Source organism: Protomyctophum bolini (genome assembly GCF_963924005.1).
Source record: "Protomyctophum bolini genome assembly, chromosome: 14".
NCBI classification, from domain to species: Eukaryota; Metazoa; Chordata; class Actinopteri; order Myctophiformes; family Myctophidae; genus Protomyctophum; species Protomyctophum bolini.
In genome coordinates, this window is record NC_137875.1 from 24,804,457 (window position 1) to 24,829,089 (window position 24,633).

The window sequence follows — 24,633 nt, forward strand, 5'->3', positions numbered from 1 at the left end:
GAAGGAGCACATTTTTAAAGGTATAATATTACAAGTGTTAACACAGACCTGTTTTCTACCTTCTTCAGCAGAGAGTCCCACCTCTGCCCTAGGCATTCAATCTGCCTTACAACCTTGTCCTTATCCACAGACTCTGCCAGCTCTGCAACCTTGTCTCCCTCTTTCTTAATGAGCTCCACAGTTGGCCTGCGCTCATCCAGGAGTCTCTGCAAGAGCTGTCGGAGACAAACAGAGGAGGAGAATTGTAGAGCCTCTTCATCAGGTTTTTACTACAAGCATTGCTTCACATGGTAACAAAGCCATGGTCGAGTGCAAACAAATTATGTGTCCATTAGATTCAACTACAAGCCTAATGGCTTGCGTCCATGTTTAACAATGGATGCCATTAAAACAAGATGGATGTCCACTAGCAATTGTGCCGTGTGAATTATCTAGAGTTAAAACGGAAAAGTCTGACATAGCCAGGGCAGTGTGTATGAGTGTGTGTGTGTGTGTGTGTGTGTGTGTGTGTGTGTGTGTGTGTGTGTGTGTGTGTGTGTGTGTGTGTGTGTGAAAGTACGTGGTTTATATGTTTACTCCACATGACATCAGCTTACTTTCTGCTCCTGAATTTGTGCCTTCACCACTTTGAACTCTGCAGAGGGAGCTTTCTGATTGGCCACCAGCTCATCTGTGTCAGTCAGCCAGCTGAGCAGTGACTCGAGAGCGTCTTGGAATCTCCCGCAATGCAACAGGGCTTCATGCAGCTGGACTGAGCGCTCGGCAATCTACAGCACATGTAAAGAGCAGCCTGTTAATTATAGATGTCGCCTATTGAGGTCAAGTAAAACTACTTCACTAGTACACATTGCAAGAGAATATTTCAATTACTCAAACAAGACAACACAACACAACACAAATCTTCTCTTCTGGGAGAGTCCATGACCAAATGCATATCATCAAGACATTTTGTAGAGTCGGCCTCAGGTCTTAATGGGTTAAATACATAAATACATGAATTCCTTTGTATGTAAGTCCAGTTTGAGAGAGATCAGAATAGGACCATGAACCTTTTTGTTGAGGGTGTTCCATGTTGCGTTGACATCCTCTAGACCAGCCTCCAGGTCCTTGGTACACGAGCCTTTAGCAGCGTTCTGGATCAGCCCCTGGCCCAGGGAGTTGATGTCTTGAATTTGGGAATGCACTGGATCAATCTCCTCTTTTTGGAATACCTGTGGCCAAATGCAACACAAGAAAACAAACTAAGTACTCACATGAATTAAACAAAGAACTTTGTTTAGCGATGACTGATAGAGGTTATGTTTCTATCCTATCCAATTGTTCAGGTAAAATGAGAATGAATTGTACAGAAGCGTTATTCCAATAAGAGCGGTGCTTTCAACAATGCTTTACATGCATTGATGGATATTACTCAAAATGGCACAAAATAAATTACTAATTAAAATGAACACTATCTGTGAATTATAGAAAGAAATCTAATTTGCGGTGCCAATTTCTGAAAAATGACTGCATTCATTTAATCTCCAGGCCAACATAAACAGCTCACTCATAGCTGGTCGACCAGCAGCCTACTGTACGCAGAGAGCATGACTATCAGTTAAAGCACAGCTGCGCAGGATCACGCAGACATACTCCCAAGCTGAACTAGTGAGCTAAACCTAATTCAGTCATTGTGTAATCTGATATGTGAGGTACTGTACATGCTGAGCCGCAGCCTGGAAACACTAATCTACAGTGTCATATCTATCCAGCGCGGAACACATGCTTGATCACTTAATCAACAAACACCCAAACATACAGGAAGATGCTATTTTTGGGCACCTGTTGTGGGGAGAAGAAGCCTGCTAGTCCCATTTCAGGACATGCAGCTATGGCAGTCAATAGGTTTTCTATGTCATGTTCTCCTAAGTGCTGGAACGCTTGGACACTGCCATTCGGCAAACACGCCTCGACCGACTGGAGGAATTCCTCCAGGTCCTCCATGTTGAACTTGGTCGCTCCGTGTCGCATGTCGCACGCGTCAGAGCGCCACGGGGGACGCTCGGCAGGGGGTGCGTTGTTTCCGTACGCCTCTGGCTGCGTCACCACCACACTCAGAAGCTCGCAATCCTCCTGAGGTGACACGTCCTCCAGCAACTCAGCGGTGGACAACTCATCGTAGCCCATTAGTGTCCTGGAACGCCTCCCAGAGCCTCCGTTGTGAGTTCTAGGTGCTGAGCCTAAAGATGCCCTGCCTAGTACGGCGTATCTGTGTTCGCCGTTGGAGACGGCCTGCGTCGTTTCCCTGAAGTCTATCATGCAGGAGGAGCCGCCGCCCCCCCGCTGGGGCTCCTGGACCAGGCTGCTGCTGTGACGCAGGGACCTGTACAGGTGCTCCCTCGCCGGAGAGAAAGGGAACTCGTCCTGACCGGAGCTGAGGGACCGTCCCGTCTTCAGGTCCCCTGACACGTGCATGGCCTCGGAGGAGGAGAGGCTCCTGGTGCCGGGCCCCGTCCGCCTGTGGGATCGATGAGCGTGGCGTTCCCTCTCCACGGTGGGACTGTACAGGCCTGAGTCCTCCTCGGATGTCAGTGAACTGGTCATACTCCTTCCTCTCCTGCCGTTGGTTAGCCTCTGCCTCTCAACGCCATCCGTGCACAAGGTACCGCTGCGACTGGCGTACTCTGCGAGGTTCGTCGGGGCAAAAGCCCGCCAGGACCTGCGTTGATGAGGCTGGTCCTTCCTCTCCCCTCCCGGCGGGAGACGTGGCTTGGACACAGCCGTTTCGGCGCCCCTAATGACATCGCCGTTGAGTTTCAGTCCGTCGAAGACGGCGCGCTCGTCAAGTGCGGCAGGTTTGCGGCCCCGCAGCTCAAACGCGCTGGAGGAAGACAGAACTCCGTTTCCACACAGGCTGCTGAAGTCCAGCGTGCGGTGTGTGTAGGGCAGAGTACCTGAGAAGTGACGCGACGACAGGCTGCCTTTAGAGCCCGAGTCGATCTGCTCGTTGAGACGCACGGTGTCATAGATAGACCTCTGAGGCACATAGCAGTCGTCAATGTTTATGTCCTCCTCCTCGCCTTTACCCACACAGGACGGGTTCTGACGGAGACAGTCTGGTCTGCTCAAAGGTTTGCCCATCCTAAACACGCTGCTATATCGGTGACGAGACGGGAAGATAAACACTACTTAAAACGTAGCAATATTCTTTGAGGCGTGAGTATGTTGCCGTTTCAGTGCAAATGCACCATTTGCAACAAAAAAAACAATTGTGCTTAAAAACAGTTGTATAAAACATATCAACTGACTTGCTGTCTCTGAAATGAGAAGCAAAGTAATAAATACCAAATGTTTAACATTCAACATATATAATTGCTCCCAAAGAGTTTCCGTTTTCTTTTCTATTTTACTATACGTAATACTTAAAATGCTGATCTACTGTGAATAGCAAAATGAATTGGCATCAGAAAATAGATGCACTGTACATTATTAAAAATAAATTGCCCAAACTGAGGTGATAAATAGCAGCTCGAAGTCAACATGAAGAATGGAAGTCCAGCCATTCAGCAAAGTCACCTATCCTCAAAGAATGTTCTTCCTGGCTCTTCGTTTTGCATTGACAAAACTTTATCATTGTTTCCCCGGTCCAAAGTGCTTATTGTGTTTTATATTCCCAGAGCATCCACATAATAGGCCAAGCGGAGGAAAAGTGCAAAGTGGTATATCCAGAGATAAATCCAGTAGGGCTGTACAAAAAATACACAACTAGGGGCCACTTCTGAGGAAAAGCCGGTACTCCTGGATAAACAAAAAAGCTTGTCCTCCCTCTCTCATCGCTCCTCTTGCAATGACAGACAGCCTCCTGGCAGAGGGCTACAGGCCCCGCCCCCCGGTCATTATTCAAGCAACATCTGCCACAACTCTATTTTGTGCTGAGGGCTGCTCAGACACAAGTAGATTGGTGGAAGCGTGACCCACCTACCCCCCCCCCCCCCCCCTTAATACCCTCCACCCCCTTATGTCTGCATGGCCCATATGACTTTACTTCTAAAGCCCGGCTCCTCTCCATCCAAGCACAATCACTCACTTTCATTCTCTTTCTATCAGTTTGGCTGGGGGACTGAGGGAGGGAGGGCAGGACCCACCCTACCAAAAAGAAAAAATCTAACAACCATGATAGACCAGCAGGCAGCAGCAGCTCCCATTCTGATGACATCACACCAGGCTGAAATAGATACACACGTTTTTTTTCCTCTCTCTTTTTGGTTTCCCTTGCTTTGTTTTGTTTTTTTTCTCTTCTGGTGGATGGTTGCTGTGGACCCTGCAGATATTCTTAATTACTGTGGAATGCTGAGGGAGGCAGAGGTCCCAGGTAATTTAACACCAACAGCTCTGCCAAGTGCATGAAGGGGCTTTTTATGTCCAGCGACCGGGGTAAGAGAAGAAAAGAAAAAAGGAGAGAGAGGGAGAGAGAGAGGGAGCGATAATGAAAGGAATTTATTAGTTTCCTGGATTCTCTGCACCACCACAGACAGTAGGTAGGTAGGTGAAGGAGTTGGATAACGGTGTCCGTGATCGAGAGGAGATGGCAGAGAGAATAAGCAGTTAAAGAGATGTAGTGGGATTTTAGAGAGGATGTTCAGTGACCGATTCCCACAGAGTTTTTACATAATCCGTACATTGAATTAAGAAAGACAAATTATTCATCTATAGTCCTCCACTGGCCACTGCACTCATCCTGAATGACTATTACTTTAGAATTTATTTTGAATGTGAATATTGTTTCTTAATAGGGGAAATTCAGGCCAAAGGTTGTGGAAAGGACATATGAAATTACTTAGGGGCGGAAAAGGTATTTCGACCACACTGGTCATCAGTCTCTCCAGAGAATGGCTGTGAATAACATTAGGTCATTATTACCACAGACAGAGGATGTTTTACAATTAGGAAACGTTGTCAATGGAGTCATTGCTTGGATGACCGTTATGTAGTGCATGTTGTGCACTCTAATTCACTGGTTCTCAACGCCATGTCCGGGGACCACCGGGGGTCCAAATGGAACTTAAAGAAGTAGTTCACTCCAAAACATTACTTAGTCTATCAATTACACAATCCATGAAGCTTTTTTAGGTTTCTTTTGGCACATTCCTAACCTGTATTTTCCTTTGAGTCTCCAACCGGAAAAATCATGGAGTGCGTAATTGATAGAAAAGAAGTACTTTTTTTGGGTGAACTATTCCTTTAATAAGTTTGTAAACTCTGAAAGTGTACAAATGGAGCAAAATGGACTCATAAGGGTCCACATTGTATCAAATGCTGGTCCATGGTCTCAAACAGAAATAAAAAATCACACCCGTGTGAACTGAGTGGTGCAACTCCCATCTCCCCTCTCCCCCTGCCCCCCCCCTCTCTCTTTCTCTCTCTCTCTCTCTCTCTCTCTCTCATATTAGCAGGCAACAGTGCAGCACTATCTCTCTCTCTCTCTCTGTTTCTGGCACAACAGCGCCAGTGGTTGCACCACTCAAAAAGGCCACTGCTCTAAATCATAAGACAGACACCAATGTCTTCCCATACTGATCTTGTGGCAAATAGGGCCTTCAGGTTTCACATTGATGACACCATGTCAACGCTCTGTAGCAGTGAGTCAGCAACCCCATGTGGTCCCCTCAATAGCACTTTTTTCCCCCTTGGTCAGTTTCACTGAGGGGAACCAGCTATGATTCACCAGGCGAGAAATTCCTTGTAGAATGACAGAGAGAGACAATGATGTAATGTCTGAGGAGGAAAAGAATAGACATGCTCCTCTCTGCCCACCTCCCACCCAATAACCCCTCCCCCCCTTTCCCCTATAGTGCATGATGTTGTTGTTCACTATGTGCTCCACTTCAACGTAGACATGAAGGTACAAACACCAGATCTTCTCTGGTGAACGTTCCATAACTCTAAGTTGAAAAACAACGGGGTAAAAAAAAAAGAATCATGAAGTGAGGGGCGTCTCTTTCAAATCTTGACCTAAAATGGTAACGGCACGCGAGCGTGGACAGATCCCTGTGCTGCCTTTCTCTGTTTATTTCTTTTACAACTGCCACAGGAGCCAAGTAACGCAAAGTACCAAGACCAAGTGCCTGCCTGGTTCACACACACACACAGCAAGGTCTTTCAAACACCATTTGAAGTTTTCGACCTAAAAATAAAACAGACTGCTCCGTGCTCCAGCATAACAGATAAAACGTTCCAATAATGTGCTTTTGCTTCTGGAGATAGTCATTCTCCGGATCCGTAGCACAGAGTTAGCATGAATAAGAACAATGGGTGATTTTCCCCTAGCAGCTGATGCTGTGCATGCCCTAACCAGTAACCACCCAGACTGATGATACTGGGACAAAGAAAGGGTATGAACAGCCACCATGACACACGTTGCTCAGCAACAACTTGAATCAATCAGTTCTTTGATGGCCACGGCTCAAAAGACTTTTAATTAGACACAAACTCCACGCAGCATAAAATTGAATATAAAACGCTTGTGTGATATTTTAGAGCCTGCGGATAAATTGGGTGTTGAGATGTACTCTAGTCTATACAATACTAAATGTACCCCCCTCACCCCCGGAATGACATGGGAGGAGGGATCACTTAAAAATAAATAAATAAATCCATTCATCTTTGAAATGGATGAGTGTCATTTTGCAAGCCTATGAAAGAATCATTTCAGTAATTCAGTATACTGTATGTCTAAATATAGGTTAATCCTCTGAAGGAATTGACATGCTTTTAGAATATTTTACATCCATGTAAGTCATAGTAATGGCTATCTTTTCTTTATCCCCCTCGGATACCAACTAAAGCTGTCACAGTTTTCAGAAATATTATTCTGTGATTATTTATTGCACAATGAAATTCAATAGAAGAATGGACCTTCTCTCTATAAGATAGTATGTGAATTTGAGGTTTGTCAACATTAGAATTTGGATGAGGTCAAAGACATCCATACAATACAATAGATCAAAAGCTCCTTTGAAATGAAAGGCCAGCTATTATTCCTATTTTAACTCCTATGAAACCCTGTGTTTTCAGTGCATCTGCTACAAGAATACTGTGGATGTTAAGAAAGTGTCATCTTAGCATTAAGTCTCATCCTCCAACCAGCATCAAGAACACTATAGTATAACAATAACAACAGTAAAACCAAGCACAGTATTAGACACTAATGGTAATTTAAGTGGGAAAACGTCTAAACAGACCCTCTCGACTACTCTGCTGTATGAGAAATGGATCTAGTAGGGACACCGTTGAATTAACAGCTAGACTAAATACTGATATAAAACATTGCTACACTGTCGGTCTGTGTATATGCAACACACACCACACATCATATTAGCCACAGGCTTTTGCCGTTCTAGTATTAAAACCCAGCCACTTAGACCTGGGAAAGTAATATATTCATGTCATGTAATCGGCAACTGGTCCGGGTTCGCATTGGGTTAACTGGTGCGGTGTCAGACGGAACCAGATTAGTAGTGGGCCATGCAGCTAACCTCAGGGTTAAGTATAAAGCTAGGCCATGTTCAGTGTTAAAGCACTTGGTCTTGGGAGGAAAGAAGGATTCAGAGCCAGTTTCATTACCTCGGACCACTGACACAAGTGACATCCTGCTGTTTACCACCTGGCTCCCATGGCCCCTCCCCTCACCCACCCCGACCCGCACACGAGTCACAGTTTTCTTTGTTAGTACCAGATGCCCTAAACCAGCAATCCCCCCCGAGGATTGGTTCATACGTAGCCCAGTGTAGCCGTCGAGTTAATGACCTGCTCTCAATTTCTGCCACCACAAGGGCTTATGCAAAACAGACTAACAGGGAGTAGTTTCAGCACAATGCTAGATCATCATGAAATAAGACTGGTGTATCGTCTATACGTTTATTTTTAAACGTAAATCATTTTAAAACAGTTTACATTAACATGGGCATAATTTTAGGGCCACGAGGGCCAACACCACCCACGACTGCCAGCTGCCTATTACTCACTCATGCCAGTAGTTACTTGACGGTAACAGGACACAGTATGTGAGTATTATAATCCCTCTGGCACAGTTATGTCATCAGGTTCACTGGTGTGGCAAGAGAAACCGATCCGCCGAGAGGACAATGGCAAAACTTGTACCAGTATAACGTGAACCGTGCAGTCAATCCACAAACATTGTATGTTACAGTCAATTCATTGAATTACTGTGCACTGTATATTACCTATTGGTAGATATGCCTTTGTAATATACAGTATAGATATGGGGGGGTATATGAAGTGTTGAAATACCTTGAAGGCTTCCAGCTGTTGATTGATGACCTCCGTCTCCATGCCGACCAGCCCTTGGGACTCCTCCTTGTCAACAGCTCTTTTCAGTCTGTCTGTGCACTGCTGGAGTTTAGAGTATAACTCGTCTAGATGGGCGAGAGTGCTATTCACCTGTTCCTCTCTGCTCTTGGCTCTGTCTGACAGCTTGCCACATTGCTTACTGAGAGAGTCGACGTCTCTCTTCAGACCCAGCAGGTCTGGGGATCCCTCCGTCTCCAGCATCTTCTTACAACTGTCACCGGCGTTGACCGCGTTGCACATCAGATCTCGCAGTTTCACTACAAAGCTCTGAATGCTGTCCTGCTGTCTCCTCAGGGTGTCTAAGTCGCGGCCCACCGGCGCCATGTTGTCCAGCTCATCATCTAAGTCAGTGAACTGGGTGAACATCTCACGGATGTTGTTCTGGAACTGGCCAATGCCCTGCAGCTTACCTTCCAAGGTTGAGCAAGTGTTCTCTACCTTCTGGTTGACGGCACTGTAGTCTTGCTCAAGGCTGTCCGTTTGCAGTAGGAGGTCTGTTACTCCATCAGCGTCTGGGACATCCACCACTAGGTCCTTTGCCAGGTTCTTCAGGTGTTCAACCTGGGTCTGCACTCCCTCCAAACTTTTCTGTTGGGCTTTCATGTTGGTTAAGTTCCTATTGCTGTAGGCCTGAACTCCTAAGGATTCATAGGCATCCACTTGCTTCCTAGCTCCCTGAAGTTGACACTTTGCTTCCTTATGAGTGTCATTAAATTCCTTAAGTCTCTGTGAGATTTTCTCTAGTGACTCCCGCTTAGTCAGCAGCCTCTCCGATACACCGTCCACCCTTCTGCCAATGCAAACCTTTTCTTCTTTTATAAAATCAGTGTCTGCATTGGCCACCTCGAGAACACTATCTGCAACTGTGTTGAGTTGTTCCATCGCCCCTCTGTGCTTGTCCACGTCATTTTGGAGGGCTTTCACCTGAGAGATGGAGGTCTCCACAGCCACAGGATCAACGCTGAGCTTCACACAACCCTCGCCAGCCTCACACTCCTGGATCCAAGAGTTGAGCTTCTCAGCATGCTCCTGGTACTTCAGACCTCTCTGCAGAGCCACCTGGAGCTTGTCAGCCCTATCTGCCGAGTTCTTCTTGACCTCCTCCCAGTTGGAGCCGAGGGTAGAGAGCTGCCCCTGCAGCGCCAGCTTCTCAGCGCCATCTGTGTTCTGCAGGAGCATCTCCCCCTTGCCGACGACGGCATTGTAAGGTTCTTCGTGTTCAGCAAGGGTCGACTGGAGAGCGTTGTGATCCTTCAGGCTGTGGCGCAGGTTGTCCACTTTGCTGGAGATGGGATGGGGTTTAGACTGCTCCTGGATCGTCTCGTCAAGCCAGGCCTGGAAGTCTTTGGAGGTTTGGTGGAATTGCTGGGAACTGGCGAAGGTCGAGTTCAGCTGCTGGATTCGCTTTGCTACAGAAAAGAAATGCAACAGTTAACTTTAGTAATACTGTAATAATGCGGTAGAAATTATCTGTAATAGTACTAACCATCTTATTTAATCTTTATGTTATAATTAGCCTATAATAATACGTTTCATGAGATCAGATCACTTTTCACAGACAATATAATTAAATTAACGTCCAAATAAAACAGAGCCACTGGGTTCATTTATCAAAAAATAGTTTTGCAGTCAAATTCGAACAGCTGGGTTTGTGCTTAGGGTGTTTTAAAGTCCTGGGAAGGCAAATGTAAAGTGGGAAATATATACTATACTACACTATACTATACTATACTATACTATACTATACTATACTATACTATACTATACTATACTATACTATACTATACTATACTATACTATATTTATTTATATATATTTATGTATTTATTTGTGGATTTCTTATTTGTGGACAATGCAACCTATGGTGACATAAGACAAAATAAAACTAAACCTGTTTTGTCCTCCAGCTGTTTGAGAGGCTTGCTAACAGTCTCCAGCTGCCTGGACAGGTCTGCTTTGAGGTAGTCCTCTGTCACCATCGCTGTGAGCTCCACACAGAGGGCTTCGGCCTGCTTCAGCGTCTTCCTCTCCTCTCTCAGCTGAGCTGAGACGTTCTGAACGTGCTCCAGCTGCTTCTTCACGGTGTCCGGCTGGCTGTTGAGCTGCATCTCCAGCTGAGCAGAGGTCTGAGCGAGAGTTCTCAGGAGCTCCAGGAACGCTGCAGTCTTCTCCCCGGCCTGGTCGATGAGGCTAGCGCGTTGGTCCAGCTGCCCCGTCAGGCCTTGCCACTTCTGGGTGACAGCGGTCAGCTGTGCCCTCACAGACTCCCTGCCGGACAGGTCCTGCTCCTCCTGCGAGGAGCTTAAGATCGTAGAGGCGGCTTCTTCAAACTGTTTATATTGAGGCTTACGGCTCGTGAATTCATTCTGGAGGATCTGAAAGGGAAGGAATGGGTCAATGTGAGCTTTGATACTGTAGTGTGAAAGTGTGAAAGTGTCCGACCGTTTCCGCATGTCGGTCCGTTGGTGTGTCTAATCTGCGCGTGCATGCTATTTATTACCACTACATTTCAAATGACAGCTCTTCATTATAATTAAATGTATTTGTTTATTTAAATCAGGGACTAAACGCGCACGCAATACAGCCATCTCAAGCGAAGAGGAAAAAGATGCAGTCAGTGTCACATACCTTCTAGTGTGCTTTTTTTCTTTACAATAGAACACCTAACTGAAGGTTAAATAAAATAAAAAAATGTGTTGTCGTTACCTGGACCTGCTGTTTCTGCATCTTCAGCATGTTGGGGTCCATAGACAGTGGTCCAAGGACACTCATCATCAACTCTTTCTCTGAGAGCCACTGGCGAAGCTGTGGCTCTGTGGTTTGGAACAGGTCCAGGTTCCTGTTGGAGCGCTCCAGGTGAAGCTTCCTCTCCTCCACTGAGCTGCTGACGTCAGCCCAAGCAGCATCTGCAGGACAAGGGCAGGACAATCACACCAGCCAGCATGGATTAGTCAGCACAACAGGCTAAAGCACCCCTAGATCCACAGCGCCATCTTTTTCTTAATAACCTCCCACTAATTGGGACCGGGGAAAATGGCTGTGGATGTGGCGAGTTTATTATTTGTGCAGGAGGGGTTAGATTTTGAGACATCCTGACACATTCATGAGACTTTCTTGTTTTTCTGAGTAAAATGCAGCCAGCTCTATATCAGTCCATATACAAAGTTTCTGTTTAGCAATTTTATTATTATTATAATTATTATAATTATTTGTTTTATTTTTACAATTTCTGAAAACAATTACAGATGTGAATCAAACTCACAGTTGTAATGTCAGTATCTCTTGACCACCTCGGGACAAACCCTTGGTGCTTACCCATCTGCGCCAGCATCTGCTTCCATTGCTCTGCCTCAGGGGCGTTCGGGTGCTTCTCCATCAAGTGGAGGAGCTTCTCTCTCAGCTTCTGGAAATCTTCTCGCTTTTGCTTCATCTCATCTTCAAAGGCCTGAGAGAATCGCACATGGATATAGTTTTTTCTTACACAGCACAATCACTGGGCAAATTCAGTGTGGTGCCTTGTGCACAGCCTACAAAGGGACAGGTTCATTAACTTTTAATTAAGACCGGGAAAACATCTGTGTCATTTTAGATTTTATATAGCAACATTGGTTCTCAAAGTGGGGTCCATTATTTTATGCTTTGGCTATTAAAAAATATCAGATATACAAGCTCATAGCGCAACACTTTATGTCACGCTGTGACATTTGCACTAGCCCCTCCTATGCCCAGCTTTGTGTGTTTGTGTGTACCCCGATGTTTTGATGGCTGAGCACGTAATGTGAGGATAAAAAATGAGAATAGAAAAGTGTGGCCGGAATGTTAAATGATGTATGATGATAAGAGCTCCCCTCACTTCACACAAGTGTGATTTTTAACTCAAATCTTTGCTTCTGGGGGGGGGGGGGGTACAAAATGATCGTACGTTTCTCAGAAAACTAACGATTTAGAATACATTTGTAGAATCGGCCTCAGGTCATAATGAGTTACAGTAAATCAAGTGTTCTGTACTGCACCTGCTGTTGCTCAAGCTGCGTTTTCATCGAATCTTTCTCCGTGGCGGAGCATTTCCTGGACGCTGTGGTCTTTTTCAAGTCCGTCAGCCACGTCATCATGGACTCTGTCTCCCTTCGGGTGTCTCTCACCTCCTCCAGAAGACCACTCAGCTCTGCGCTCTGACTTTGCAGCAAATCTCCGAGGGTCTTGTAACCCTCTTTGACGAACGACATGTTCTGCTGAATTACCATCAGCTCTGCGGACGCCAGAGAGGTTGCCATCAACTTAAGTCCCTAGGAGGCCATTCTGCCTCGTACAATATAACTGCAGCATCGTGATAATAAGATTGTGCTAGCAGTACAGTAGAAACAGTAGTAATACTGCAGCTTCATCGAATATTTCAGGAAAGCTGCTGTTGTTGAAGAATAATGACTGGCACAGACTTGAACCACTTAAGCCCTATCCACCGAATAGGTGATCCACAAGATCACAATGTGTTCCAATGCGCTATATAATGTTATAGACGTGTTGTGAGTCTGTAGATTCGCTATTTGCATTTCATATATTTAATATTAACGAAAAGAATATATAAGAACAGCGATGCCAGGTTGAAAGTGGTTACTGTAAGACCAGAGAGAATGTGTTATTATGTGTTACAATAATACTGTACAGTGATTACCTTTATTGGTTAGGTAGGCATGGCTCCCAGGACCATCACCATTAGTAATAGCTGATACAAAGAAATAAGATGAGGCTTAAGAGAAGCACAAGCAGACTGCCTGATGTAAGATCTCTGTACGACCTGTATTGGTTAGTGGTTCTACTAATATACAGTAATAACAAATTCCCACAAATGTCATGCACTATATCCATATACTGCACTCTACACACGGTGGTGGCACCACTCCTCCCCCATTCCTTTGAAAGATTCAAGAATAGAAGTACAGTAAGTGTGTTTTTAAATGTACCTGACTTGTGTGACGTCTTTGTCTTGGCAGGGGAGGTGAGAACACTCATGAGGCTGCAGAGAGCTGACCCTTTAGAACTGAGGTCCTGGACAGCAGGTCCTTTGGACGTCCATTCCTCTAACAAGCCCTGTGCAAAGAGTAATCAATAATAGAACATAAGAAAATACATACAGTATAATAGATTAGAAAGACGACCGTACTGGTATTTCTATCACTTATGAATGTGAACTATGGTAAATTTGGTTTTGGTAAATTTAAACACAGGCAAGCTGTAACATTTTAAACTAAGTTCTCCTTTTATGTACATTATATTGGGCTTTGATGTTGACCTATTTACTTATGGTAAATTATCTGGATTCCTTTTTATCTTTTATGTGACATCTCAGTTTTATCTAATCAAAGTAGTGTCTCTTCCTGGAAGTCATCATATATTAATTTAGTGTTCCACTTCCAGAAAGGCAGAAGCTCTTTTAGATTTGTCTCGCTTGGCAGAGAAAGCAGCAGGGCTATGAGGGAGGACAGGGCAGTGATCTATCCAGCACACTCACACTTTACAAAACACAACCACCATTTCAAACTGTTGTGTCAGACGTTAAGTATATCACCAGTGGTTCGTGCCCTGGCGCTGCGCTGACTTACAGGACAATTAGTCTAAACACATTGTTCTGGAACGTCTCCAGAACAATGTTTTGACTTCCTCAAAGTCGTGACTCACCGTGACTTTCTGCAGGTCCTTGGACAGACTGTGCTCACTGCTGCTTGGCTCAACCGCAGGTACTTTCTCTGTGGTTGCCTCCAGCCATTTGGTGAGGACTCCAGCCGCAGACCTGAACTCTCCCAGCTGGTCTTGACAGGAGGACACCTCCTCTTCCCTTTGGTAGAAGGGGGAGAAAAATGTATCATAAATGTATGCAAAGATCAAAGTACTCAGATCGGTACTTAAATGCAATGAAAAGATAAAGTCATCGTTAAAAGTGTAACTAGATATTAATCTAAAGCTAAAATTGGTAATGCAACGGAAGCTTACTTCTCTCTCACGGTGTCCTTGAAGGCATTGAACGTTTTGGAGAGGTCATCCATCTTGGCCTGAATGTGGGTATTGTTTCCATCAGGGCTCATGTTGGACAGCTCCTTGGACAACCTCTGCAGCATCTCCACATCGTTGGCATGTTCAGCCATCTCAGCTTTAGTATCCTATGATGACGTTATCAAAACAGTGATGAAGATCCAGCCAAGGACAATAACGTAAATTTGTGATCGTGAAGACAGCTATGGTACAATCAGCTGACGTACCTGCATGCGCTGAGAGACTTCGTTGAATGTTTTCCCAGGTCCGTCTGTCTCATCCAATTCCTGTGAGCGCTTCAGGACAAACTGCTGGACCTTCTCTGTGGTCTTCTCAAAGTGCTCCACCTTTCCTTTCAGCTGCTCCAGCTGGTTCACCTTGTCTTTGTGTTTGGTACAGGCGTCAGAGAACCGCTGGGACAACGCTTCCATGTTGGAATGCAGCAGGGCGGCCGTGGACGGATCCGCGGTCTCCACAAACTTCTTTACCTTGGCTTTCATTGCCGATATGCTGCTCTGACGACTTGCAATGTCCTGATCCACTGCCTTCAAGAAAGAAGAAAAAGTACGATCAATTATTGAGTAGCCCAACTGTAGGAGATTTTTTGTTTAACTATACTGTATATGTGTTCCACGAATAAGTTTAGCTTGATTATATGAAAATATGCCTAAAAGCAGAATGTACAGGTACTGTACGTCGTAATCTGATGGTATATTATCATATCATATTCTTGAACTGGAGCAGGATACATACTGCTTCTTTGCTGAGGATGTCCCCTATGGCTGCCGAGTCCAGGGGGATTTGCCCTCTCTCTTTCACACTCTTCTCCACTCCCTCCATCCATCCCATCATTTCATCCAGGCCATCCTGAACACTCAGAGATCGCGTCAGGGTGATCTGCAGCTTCTCGTTCCGATCGCTCACAGACTTGGACAGGTTGTCGTAGCGCTCCGCTATGTCGTCTATGGTGCATGGAAAACAATCAGGTTATGTTCAAAGACCAACCGTGAATTATAGTTTAAACACTATTTGGGCAAAACGCAAAGATTAATGTTTCAATCAAGGGGAATTAATTACTTTGTAATGGCTGTTTTGCTAAGACTATGGATTTGAAAAGGATTAACATCACGTTTTTGGTACACAGAAAGCTTTTTTGAGTGCCGGCCAAGAAGTCCATGATTAAGAAATCATAGTAGGCTACATTACATAAACATTCCAAAAGTGGTCCAATAAGACTATAGTGTCCTGTGGACAGCTGTAACCCTTTGTCAAAGCAATTATCTTTAAAGTTTCTCTTTACAGATGCAATTTGTTTTCCGATTCAGGAAAGCTGCCATTTTTACTTGTAATGCATACTTGGAAAATATATAATAGCTATTTCCGTCATGCGACACCGGGGCGCACCCAAATACGAATCAGGCTTAAAGCGACACTATAAAACCTTTATAACAAATAAACTGTAAATGTGTCCTATCTGTATAGCAGTAGAGTATGCAATATAAGTTATACAATTGGGGTGATTGTATATCGTCTCCCTATTCTTCTATTGAGATATTTATATCGTGTCAAAGGTCATGTGACTCATGTCTCACCTAGACACTGGATCTGACATGAATTTTGACCTGATGGTACTCCGACCTCTCTTACTCACCTACTGTTTCCTGGATCTCATCCTGATTGCTCAGCAGGTCTCCTTCAGATCCAATCAAAGATGTGGCCGTCTTGCGTAGCGTGTCCACAGCAGACTGATGTCCAGTAGTCTGACCTTGCAGGGCCTGGGGATCGGTTAAGTAAGGACATATCAGAGAATTAATAACGTTCCTCACTTGGGAGACGTCATGATATTGACTGGTGGGGGAAACTGGAAGTCCAAAACACATTACTGTTTGGGAAATGGAAAAAAGGAACCTATGTTCCAAAGGATTCAATGTAGTTATTACTTTTCATATCTTGGGTTATGTCTATGCAAATAGATCATACTGAATACGATGCATTATAAATATAATGCAATCTGGGAGGAACATTGAACAAAGGGAAAATTACAGTAAGGCAACAGGCACATATTACAAAGGTACATATAGGCTCAGTATTGAATATTCATTCAGCAGATACTCCTCTCAACTAACACCTTCTTGAATATTTTTGCTTAGAAAGTCTGGCATCTCTCTGGGATGATTTGTAACCAGTCTTCCTCTCTGGCGTCTCTTATCTCCACATATCCATGTTGTAAGTCACTGCTTCTCCACAAGAAATGTTGGGGAACAGCATTGCGTTGCTAGCCAGTTATTTGGGGGGAGTGACACCATCATGCAACTAAGCATGAATTAGTGTTTAAACTCTTTCACTCTGTCTCCAAACTTGCAATCACATACAGTATGCCAGGCAGACAATTTATTTCTGGCAAACAGGGATTTTTAACGGCATAGGAAGTGTGTTTTTGCCTGTATACTAAACATAGGTGACAAGTAGCCAGAGCTAAGCTGTTGCTTGGAGTTTGAACAAAGAGCTATAAATAGTTTTTAGAGTGAGTGGAAACACTGTATATGGTAAGGCAGGTCTGTTTTGTAATGACTTTAACATTTAAATGAGTTTGAATAACACCCTGTAACATTAAAATAAAACTCAATTTAGCAACATTGTCATCAGCACAATGCATATTTTTACTAGACAGTTCAACATTTGATCCTGTCTAACGGGTCCCCTAGGCAAAGTAATCTCTTGTAAATGATATGATGATGTATAGCTGACCAATATGTTTAGCTGAATACTACAACTGTGGTTGTGTGGTGTTTGTTACATGCCTTGGTTTCCTCCAACTGTTTCTGCAGTGTTTGTGGGTCAGCAGCGATGGCCTCTGACTGCTGCCTCCTTGCCTCCTCCTCGGAGCCGTTGAGCCAATTCAGAAGACCGGTGGATGACTCGTCGTATTTCTTGTACTTGTCGACCACATCTTTGAGGTTGCTTCCAAGCTGGTTGCACTGCACACACATTCATATTAATGACACATGGCTCAGAAAGGCACATATTAAAACACAAACTCATTCAAAAACAGGTCCAACTCTAAAGCATAAATATAGATATTAAATAAACAAATACATTTTATTTGTTAAGACTGTCAAGGTCTCTGAAATTTACATTTTACACATTGCAGTTCATCACAATTATTTCTGTTACCATTTAAGGATAAATACTGCCCTCATGTGGCAAAAGTAATGTACTTGACTCAGTCTAAATTATTCTAGAATCCATACCTGGGAATGCAGAGACTTGTAGCGTCCAGCCGCAGAGTCCAGTTGATCTTTGACAGAGGCACATGCTCCAGCAGTGTCTATCTGCAGCTGACCACGGTCAGCAGCACCTGCTTCGCCGCAGACTTTAGCCACATCCAGAACCTTCTGCCCCGATATGGTGATGAAGCGGAGGTCCCCTTTGTGAGCGATCACATCCTCTGAGAAACTCCTCTGCCGCTCCAGTTTGTCGCTGAGGATGTTGAGGCAGGCCGCCGGCGCCCCCATCTCCTGCATCTCCGCCTCGGCCTGGCCCAGCCACACCTCAAACTCCTTGCAGTCGCCCTGGAACTTCTTCATCTCCTCCTGGACACTCTGCACCTGCAGTGGTGATTTTGACAGCAAGTTGTGATTTAGTTCTAGTCGTAATCATTTGAACAAAATGTTAGTTTTTGTCATATTTTAGTCATCTGAAATGTTTTAGTGTTTTAGTGTTAGTGTCTAGTTTTAGCCGACTAAATATCATGAGATTTTAGTTGGCTACATGCTGAAAATACGCATCGCTTGTAGATCTGCTATTTCTAGAGCGCAACCAAGCATACAATTTGTTCTACTGGATCTCTTCTCCCTGGCTAACATTTCAGTCTAGTTTAATTTTTTTGACGAAATTGTTGATAAATTGAATAGTTTTAGTCATCATGGCTTAAGTTCAATCCAGGAGTTTCCATCAGGAGGGTCCCTAGCTAAATTAGAGATAGTTAGGAACCAAATGGACCCTTATGGGTTTGTAACTCTGAGTGTGTACAAATGGAAGCAAATGGACCCGCTAATTTGTACACTCTCAGAGTTAAATTAACAGTGATTTTACAATATAAATTGCCATAAAAAATGCCATTACTGTAAATGGGGGTTCGAGGCCTAATGCATGTTAAACTGGGGGTCCTTGAAATTAAAATGGTTGAGAATCACTGCTAGAGCCAGAAAAAAGTTTACCTTATGGGGTCCCTGGCATATCTTTTCAAATGGGTATATGCGGGCTAATAAGTGTCTATTTGGGGGTCATTGACATGAAAAGGTTTGAGAACCACTGTTGTAGTGCACCTGCTTCATCTGCTGCTCGGCATGTGTCAGAGAGGCGTCATAGCGCCCGCGGAGCTCCTGGATGTCCTTCTGCAGCTTGTCCTTCTCCTCCGGGGACAGCACCTGGGCCTGCTTGTCCAACAGAGCCTGAGCCGACTGGGTGGCCATGATGAGATCCTGCTGCTGAGACAGGATCTCCTGATGACGAGCCTGCAGGAAGAATTAACGACAACGAGGCTTTCAGGTCACGCCAGCTGGAAGAGCTTCATAAATGACCTATGCTCGCCAAAGAGCTAAAAAGGGTTTAAGTCAAGTTTCTGGTCACAGGAAAACTAAAAGCATTGGAATGTTCAACAAAATGTACTGTACAAAGTTTTAACCCGTTTAGACCTGTTATAACCTGTACGTTGTTACCTTTCAATACTACCTCCGTGTCTCATTAGTTGTTACTATACATGTAGCAACATAATTATTATTATTATTTACTTTTGTTAATAAGAATTTGAAGGTTTTATCATGAACCCTATACCTGGAAACGAACAAACTAAGACATTCTGAAACTACTCAAAGAGGGTTCCCTTACTCTCCTGGAACTGTAAGACCCGTTACACTGTGAAAGTTAATAACAAGAAATGTAACAAATGACTTGTAACAATTACGATATGTACTGTGATGCCCTACGTGACCCACCTGCTTACTGAAAAATCAAAAAAAAAAAAAAAAAAAAAAAACTTGGGTTAGGTTTTAGAAGGAATTTTTTATAATCGGCCTCGGGTCTGAATGGGCTAAAGTAGGGCTCATCATTTAATTGAGAAATGCATTAATTGCAAAATCCGGTGGCTTTCTTTGTTCCATATTTGCTTTTGATACAGGAAACTAGTTGCAGATGTTTTGTTTGTCGTATGCAGCACGGAAGAACAGAAATAAGACATCTAGGGCCCTAAACTTCTTTGCCTTTTTTTACCATTTTGAAATGACTATTTGGAATATTAATAATGTTTTTCAAAATAGTAAAAGAAAAAAAAGTTTAGGGACAAGGGGAAAAATAGGGCCCCTAGTATACCATAAATGTAGGCTATTGGATTGGATAAACATTCATGACTATTCTGAGACAGCCCTGTGAGAAACGTTTATACTGTATTGTGTAAAGTAAACTGTACCTTGACCATGTCATGCTGCTTGTCAAGATCCAGAGATGAGGTGTTGTTCCCAGTCGTCTGCCTCGCAGAGTCATTCTCAACGGTCTGGAGTGTGTTTCCATTGGTGTTGTCGTCCTCTCTTATCAGCCCCTTGGCTGACGTCTCCAGAGGAACGTTCTCATTGTGTTTGCTTTTCTCAAGGTCTTCTTCTTGTTGATTCCCAATGTTGGATATCCAGCCCAGGAGACCTTCAATTTTGTTCTTACTTTCTTCAAGCTGTTCAACAGCTGCAGCCTAAATAGAAAGAAACCATAGTATAGTTCCAAACCAAAGATTAATGTCTTGTACAGATGCTAGTGTATTTAATAGCTAAATATATGCTAATTGTACACCCTTTATGTGCGATTTACATTGATATTTGGCTGTGCATAAAGTGGCAAAGTGAGTTTAACATCGTTTAACGTTGTTTAATGCAATCAGATATCTGTTTGGATGTATGGGCTGTCAAGGCCAGAAAGTTGTTTTTTTGCTACTCAGTCAGTAGGCGTTCCTGCATAACTTCTAGGTATGATGATGATGTCAAGCGCATACCCTCTAATAACATTTCAGTTGTTTGTTGATTTATGTTACTGTTGTAACTAAAGAAACCAAAATGATTAACTCATGGTCATGGAGTAATGCAGCCCACTAACCTTCTCACTTTCCTGCTTGATAGCTGTGGTAACAACCTTCTCCAGGTCTTTTCTGGACTCCTCGGCTCGTTGGTTGATGAGCTTGGCTTTGGTCTTGGCCTCCTCCAGCTTGCTCTCTATGACAGCAGTCTGTTCTGGCATCAGTTTTCCACGGTTCTCCTCCAGGAACTTTGCCGTGCTGGTGATGACCTCGTTCAAAGCGCTGGCATTTGTCAGCACGTCTTTCTGTAGGGCCTTGAGAACGGACAGACACGAAGTGTGATTAAGCACTTAATCTATCTTTGGCGAAAATAGGCTGTTTTTACCACTGTTTTGCCCAAAATAGGGACGCTAAGGTTCAAGGGGTTAATGTTACAGACAGTCATGGAATAATAAGGCAAACAAAAAGGAGAAGGGCGCACACCAGTATTGATGAGGTGCTGCTGCTGAAATGGTAATGTTGTATCTATAGGACCCCCTCTAAAACGAGATGCTGCATCTCAAGGGGCTATCCTCTCAATAAAATTCTGCCAAAATTCTGACAAATAAGTCTAAAAGTGAAGAAAAGGCTGCACAGTCATAGCCATGAATGATGCAGGATAATCCTGAATGAAGAAGACCTTTCCAGGTCGAAATGTTGGTATTCATTTAATGAAATTATCTTGCATCGTGGCCATGAGTGTGCAGCCTTTTTTTCACTTACAGTCATGGAACAAATCACTTGGAAACCTATACACTGGATTTACGTAGATGTGTAGATGTGTACTGAAAAGGTGCATTGTACTGTACATCGAGTATCAAAGCAAATGTTAGTGTACAAGCTACCTGGTGCTCTTGCTGATATTGCTGCAGGTCTCTAACGGTTTCTGTATTGTCACCCTGCTGCTGATGACCAATGAGACGGTTCTCTGTCAGGGTAAGATCCTCACAGAGCTCTCCCAGCTTGTCGGAAAACTCCTTGTGTTTCTCCAGCACACACTGTGCAAGGAAAAAATAGCAATTAATCTTGTGCAAAAACTCTTAAATGAGACATTAACAATAACATTCACACATACAGATGAAACAAAACTCCCATCCTAGAACAGAATTCAGTTTCACATACTGTACAGTGTGCCGTGTTATTCACATAATTGCACAACTAAATCAGAAGGATTAATTCAATGTAATTGTGCAAATGAGTACTGTATATCTAGCACGAATGGACATGAACACATAACAAAAATGGAGGTGTTAATTTCTCATGTTCATTGGAGTAACGTGAATTCTGTCCTCAAATGGATGGATTTGCCTTTAAACACCTAACACAGTGGATTTAGTATGCTGTAAACATGCTAGCCATTCACCACACAGGGTTCATGGTAGGGTCTTAATAAAGGTTCATTTGACATGTGTTAGTGTAAATGTTGTGGGCGAAAGCATTCCAACACAGCAGGTGCATTTTGTCCGTTGTTAATTTAGCTGATTGATGTCTTGAGGCCTGTAGAACACACATACTGTAAGTTAGTCTCTAGCTGTGATCAAGGACATACAGTAAGCAAGCAATTCTGACAATTCTCATAAACATTCACAGATACCAATTTAACGTCTAAAGTATGATTGCTCAAAAGAGAAGTAACTCAAACCAGAACGACAACCAAATGACAGCAAATACTGGGGTAAAACACATGCAAGGTTTCCTATACAATCTAATTTCTGTTTACCCACTTGGCAACAAGTAAAACCAATAGTATATGTAAAAAGAATCTTTCTAAAATCTGAGGTTGTGATAAATTAATAGCATACAAATTGATTCAAATAATGCAAGTCAAAGACATTCTACAGGTATATTAGTGGTCACATAATCGAAACATTTAACCAAATCATTATTTTACATCTGCCATGCATGGCATGCAACATAATGGCTTCTACAATCTACCACGCATTGTGAACACATATTCATCACTCCAAATCTTCAAAATCATAACCGATTTCCGTGCAGTTTCTTTCTTTAATCACAGAACCTCAGGGTCTTTTCAGACCATCATCCACATTGCAGACCTGCTGCTGGCTCTCTCTCTCCCTGATCTCCAGCAGTCGTTCCAGGTTGTCTCGCTCGGCAGCCAGCCTCTCTGTCTGCTGTCTGAATGCCAGCTGGATGGTGCTCAGAGACTTGAGGAGGTGTCTGCTCTGAACTGGACTCAAGAACTGGGTGTGCTCAGATATAAAGTTCTGAATTTCAAATGCTATGTCCTCTAACTGGGGCCGTGCTGCCTTCAGTAGACTCCTCTCCATGTCCTGGAAGAACAGGGTCAGCCATCAAGCAGATATCAATTCAGTTGCGGAAAGTGGTAAAATGTTTTGTAGGTTCAGTGGGTTTGGATTTTGTTGCTGTCAGGCAGAAACCTTGAATCTCCATATATAAACTTTTTTGTAGTTTGTTTGAAAATGAATGCCCTACTTCGTAGGGTATTTGTGAAAATAGTAAAATAACAGATCTACAAGCTTACATGTCACAAAGAGATTTGACGTTTGCCGATTTTCACTTAAAAAAAAGTGGTTAGAAAGTGGTTAGTTCTGTCTATTGCTTTTATAAATATTTAACCAATGAAAGTATTAACAAGTGGTATTGCTATGAACCCGAACGTAAAAATTACAGTTGTGTGTGTATTCAGTTGGGCATCGATCCTTTCACAATGAGTGGGGACATCCCACCCTCACTTACGCACACATACTGTACACAGAGGGCACTGCAGACCGATTTAGACTGCAGTCACATCAAGTCAAATCCGATTCAAATCCGATCTTTTGGCCCGACCATTCACATTACCGTTTGCAATTGACCATATCCGATCTGTGCGTTCAGACTGATTTTAGCCTGTGTCGCACTGTTCCCTATTTCTCGAGCTTCCACCACTTTACTTACATTTTTTTCCTTCTTTGTTTCATTGTTTGATCTTTTTAAAAGTGTCTTATGTGTATGATTATGTCATCAAATTGTGTGTACACTGTCTTAAGTCTGAGTCCGTTGTTCTCTGATATGTTGGAAAAACCTTAAAATAAATTATATAAAATGACAAACAAATGTCAAAATTATTACTGCATTGGATCCATTCGAACACAGGTTATTTTTTCAATTGAACCATTAACTGAAAGTAACGGTTTCGGACAAACAAGGTTTCTACCCGACAGTAACGATTTGTACGTAGATTAAGACAATACAAATACCTTGTTCTGCTGAAGGACATGCTTCAATGTGTCCACATTGTACGTGTTCATCAGTTCCAGCTCATGTGTCTCAGAGTTGTGATGGATGTAAGATGCCAGTTTATCAAGGTCAGTCACAAATGTTTGGTACGCAGACACCAGCTGTAACTAGAATCCCAGGGAAAACAGTTGAACATTCTGCGCAGACGCTTCACAAGAGGCCACAACTTAATTATGTCAATGGACAATAAACACTGACCTGTCCATTTTCGAACGCTTGCATCAAAGCCTGTGTCCTTTCTCTAGACATTTGGCAAATGTGAATAAACGCCGGCTTCAATTCTAGAAATGCTGAGGCCAAATCATGGTGTATTTGTGCGGGAACAAGCTCATTAACGGAGTTTAAGAGCTGTTCAGCTTTCTCCAGATCTGTTGTTAAAACCCCAACGAGTCTAGACAGGTGAGACTCCAGTGCCTGGGAAAGAGAGTGCAGAATACAACTGTTAAAAGTACCAGTGCATACAGTACAAATTTGTAAATGTTAATGCTACGGTGGTAATATACAGTACATTTCTGTCGAGTCTGTATACTTATTGTTTCATTGTACAGTTATTTAATGTTTGACGGATGTGATGTGATACTTGTGATCCTTGATAACTATTTCTATGCATCTGATATATGTCACAATTATGTTGTTCTTGCTTACTCTGGATTAAGAGTGTTTGCTAAATGGATGAATTGTAATTGTAAATTGAGTTCCATAATTTATTCCTCTGACCTGGGATTCCTCCATCTGTTTCTGCAACACGTCCATGTTGTTGCTCAAGGGACCCTGGGTTAAAAGGTCACTTCTGACATCATCTAAAACGTCCACGTGATCCTGTAGTCTCCCAACGCACTCTAAATACTCCTGGATGGAGTATGGCTGTAGAAAACAGAAAACTATTACAAAAGTGG

At 43.4% G+C, this 24,633-nt stretch overlaps 1 protein-coding gene across 7 annotated transcripts in view; it reads right to left on the minus strand.

Moving 5' to 3' along the window:
- The window catches only part of dst (dystonin), a gene marked incomplete at its 5' end in the record, with an annotated part of 146,716 nt that overhangs the window by 32,960 nt on the left and 89,123 nt on the right, over window positions 1-24,633 (minus strand). For 5 of the 7 annotated variants that reach the window (XM_080781613.1, XM_080781614.1, XM_080781617.1 and 2 more), the window contains 25 exons: window positions 49-215; window positions 597-767; window positions 1,050-1,211; window positions 8,290-9,758; window positions 10,241-10,724; window positions 11,056-11,255; window positions 11,665-11,794; window positions 12,363-12,598; window positions 13,022-13,072; window positions 13,311-13,437; window positions 14,026-14,182; window positions 14,338-14,504; window positions 14,604-14,921; window positions 15,130-15,338; window positions 16,028-16,151; window positions 17,178-17,354; window positions 17,628-17,984; window positions 18,705-18,893; window positions 19,844-20,116; window positions 20,515-20,748; window positions 21,319-21,471; window positions 22,531-22,767; window positions 23,698-23,844; window positions 23,936-24,151; window positions 24,455-24,601. In XM_080781613.1, the coding sequence (XP_080637739.1) occupies window positions 49-215; window positions 597-767; window positions 1,050-1,211; window positions 8,290-9,758; window positions 10,241-10,724; window positions 11,056-11,255; window positions 11,665-11,794; window positions 12,363-12,598; window positions 13,022-13,072; window positions 13,311-13,437; window positions 14,026-14,182; window positions 14,338-14,504; window positions 14,604-14,921; window positions 15,130-15,338; window positions 16,028-16,151; window positions 17,178-17,354; window positions 17,628-17,984; window positions 18,705-18,893; window positions 19,844-20,116; window positions 20,515-20,748; window positions 21,319-21,471; window positions 22,531-22,767; window positions 23,698-23,844; window positions 23,936-24,151; window positions 24,455-24,601 (6,302 nt within the window). The remainder of the gene's footprint in view (window positions 1-48; window positions 216-596; window positions 768-1,049; window positions 1,212-8,289; window positions 9,759-10,240; window positions 10,725-11,055; window positions 11,256-11,664; window positions 11,795-12,362; window positions 12,599-13,021; window positions 13,073-13,310; window positions 13,438-14,025; window positions 14,183-14,337; window positions 14,505-14,603; window positions 14,922-15,129; window positions 15,339-16,027; window positions 16,152-17,177; window positions 17,355-17,627; window positions 17,985-18,704; window positions 18,894-19,843; window positions 20,117-20,514; window positions 20,749-21,318; window positions 21,472-22,530; window positions 22,768-23,697; window positions 23,845-23,935; window positions 24,152-24,454; window positions 24,602-24,633) is intronic. The other 2 variants (XM_080781619.1, XM_080781618.1) reach the window with 1 other exon arrangement.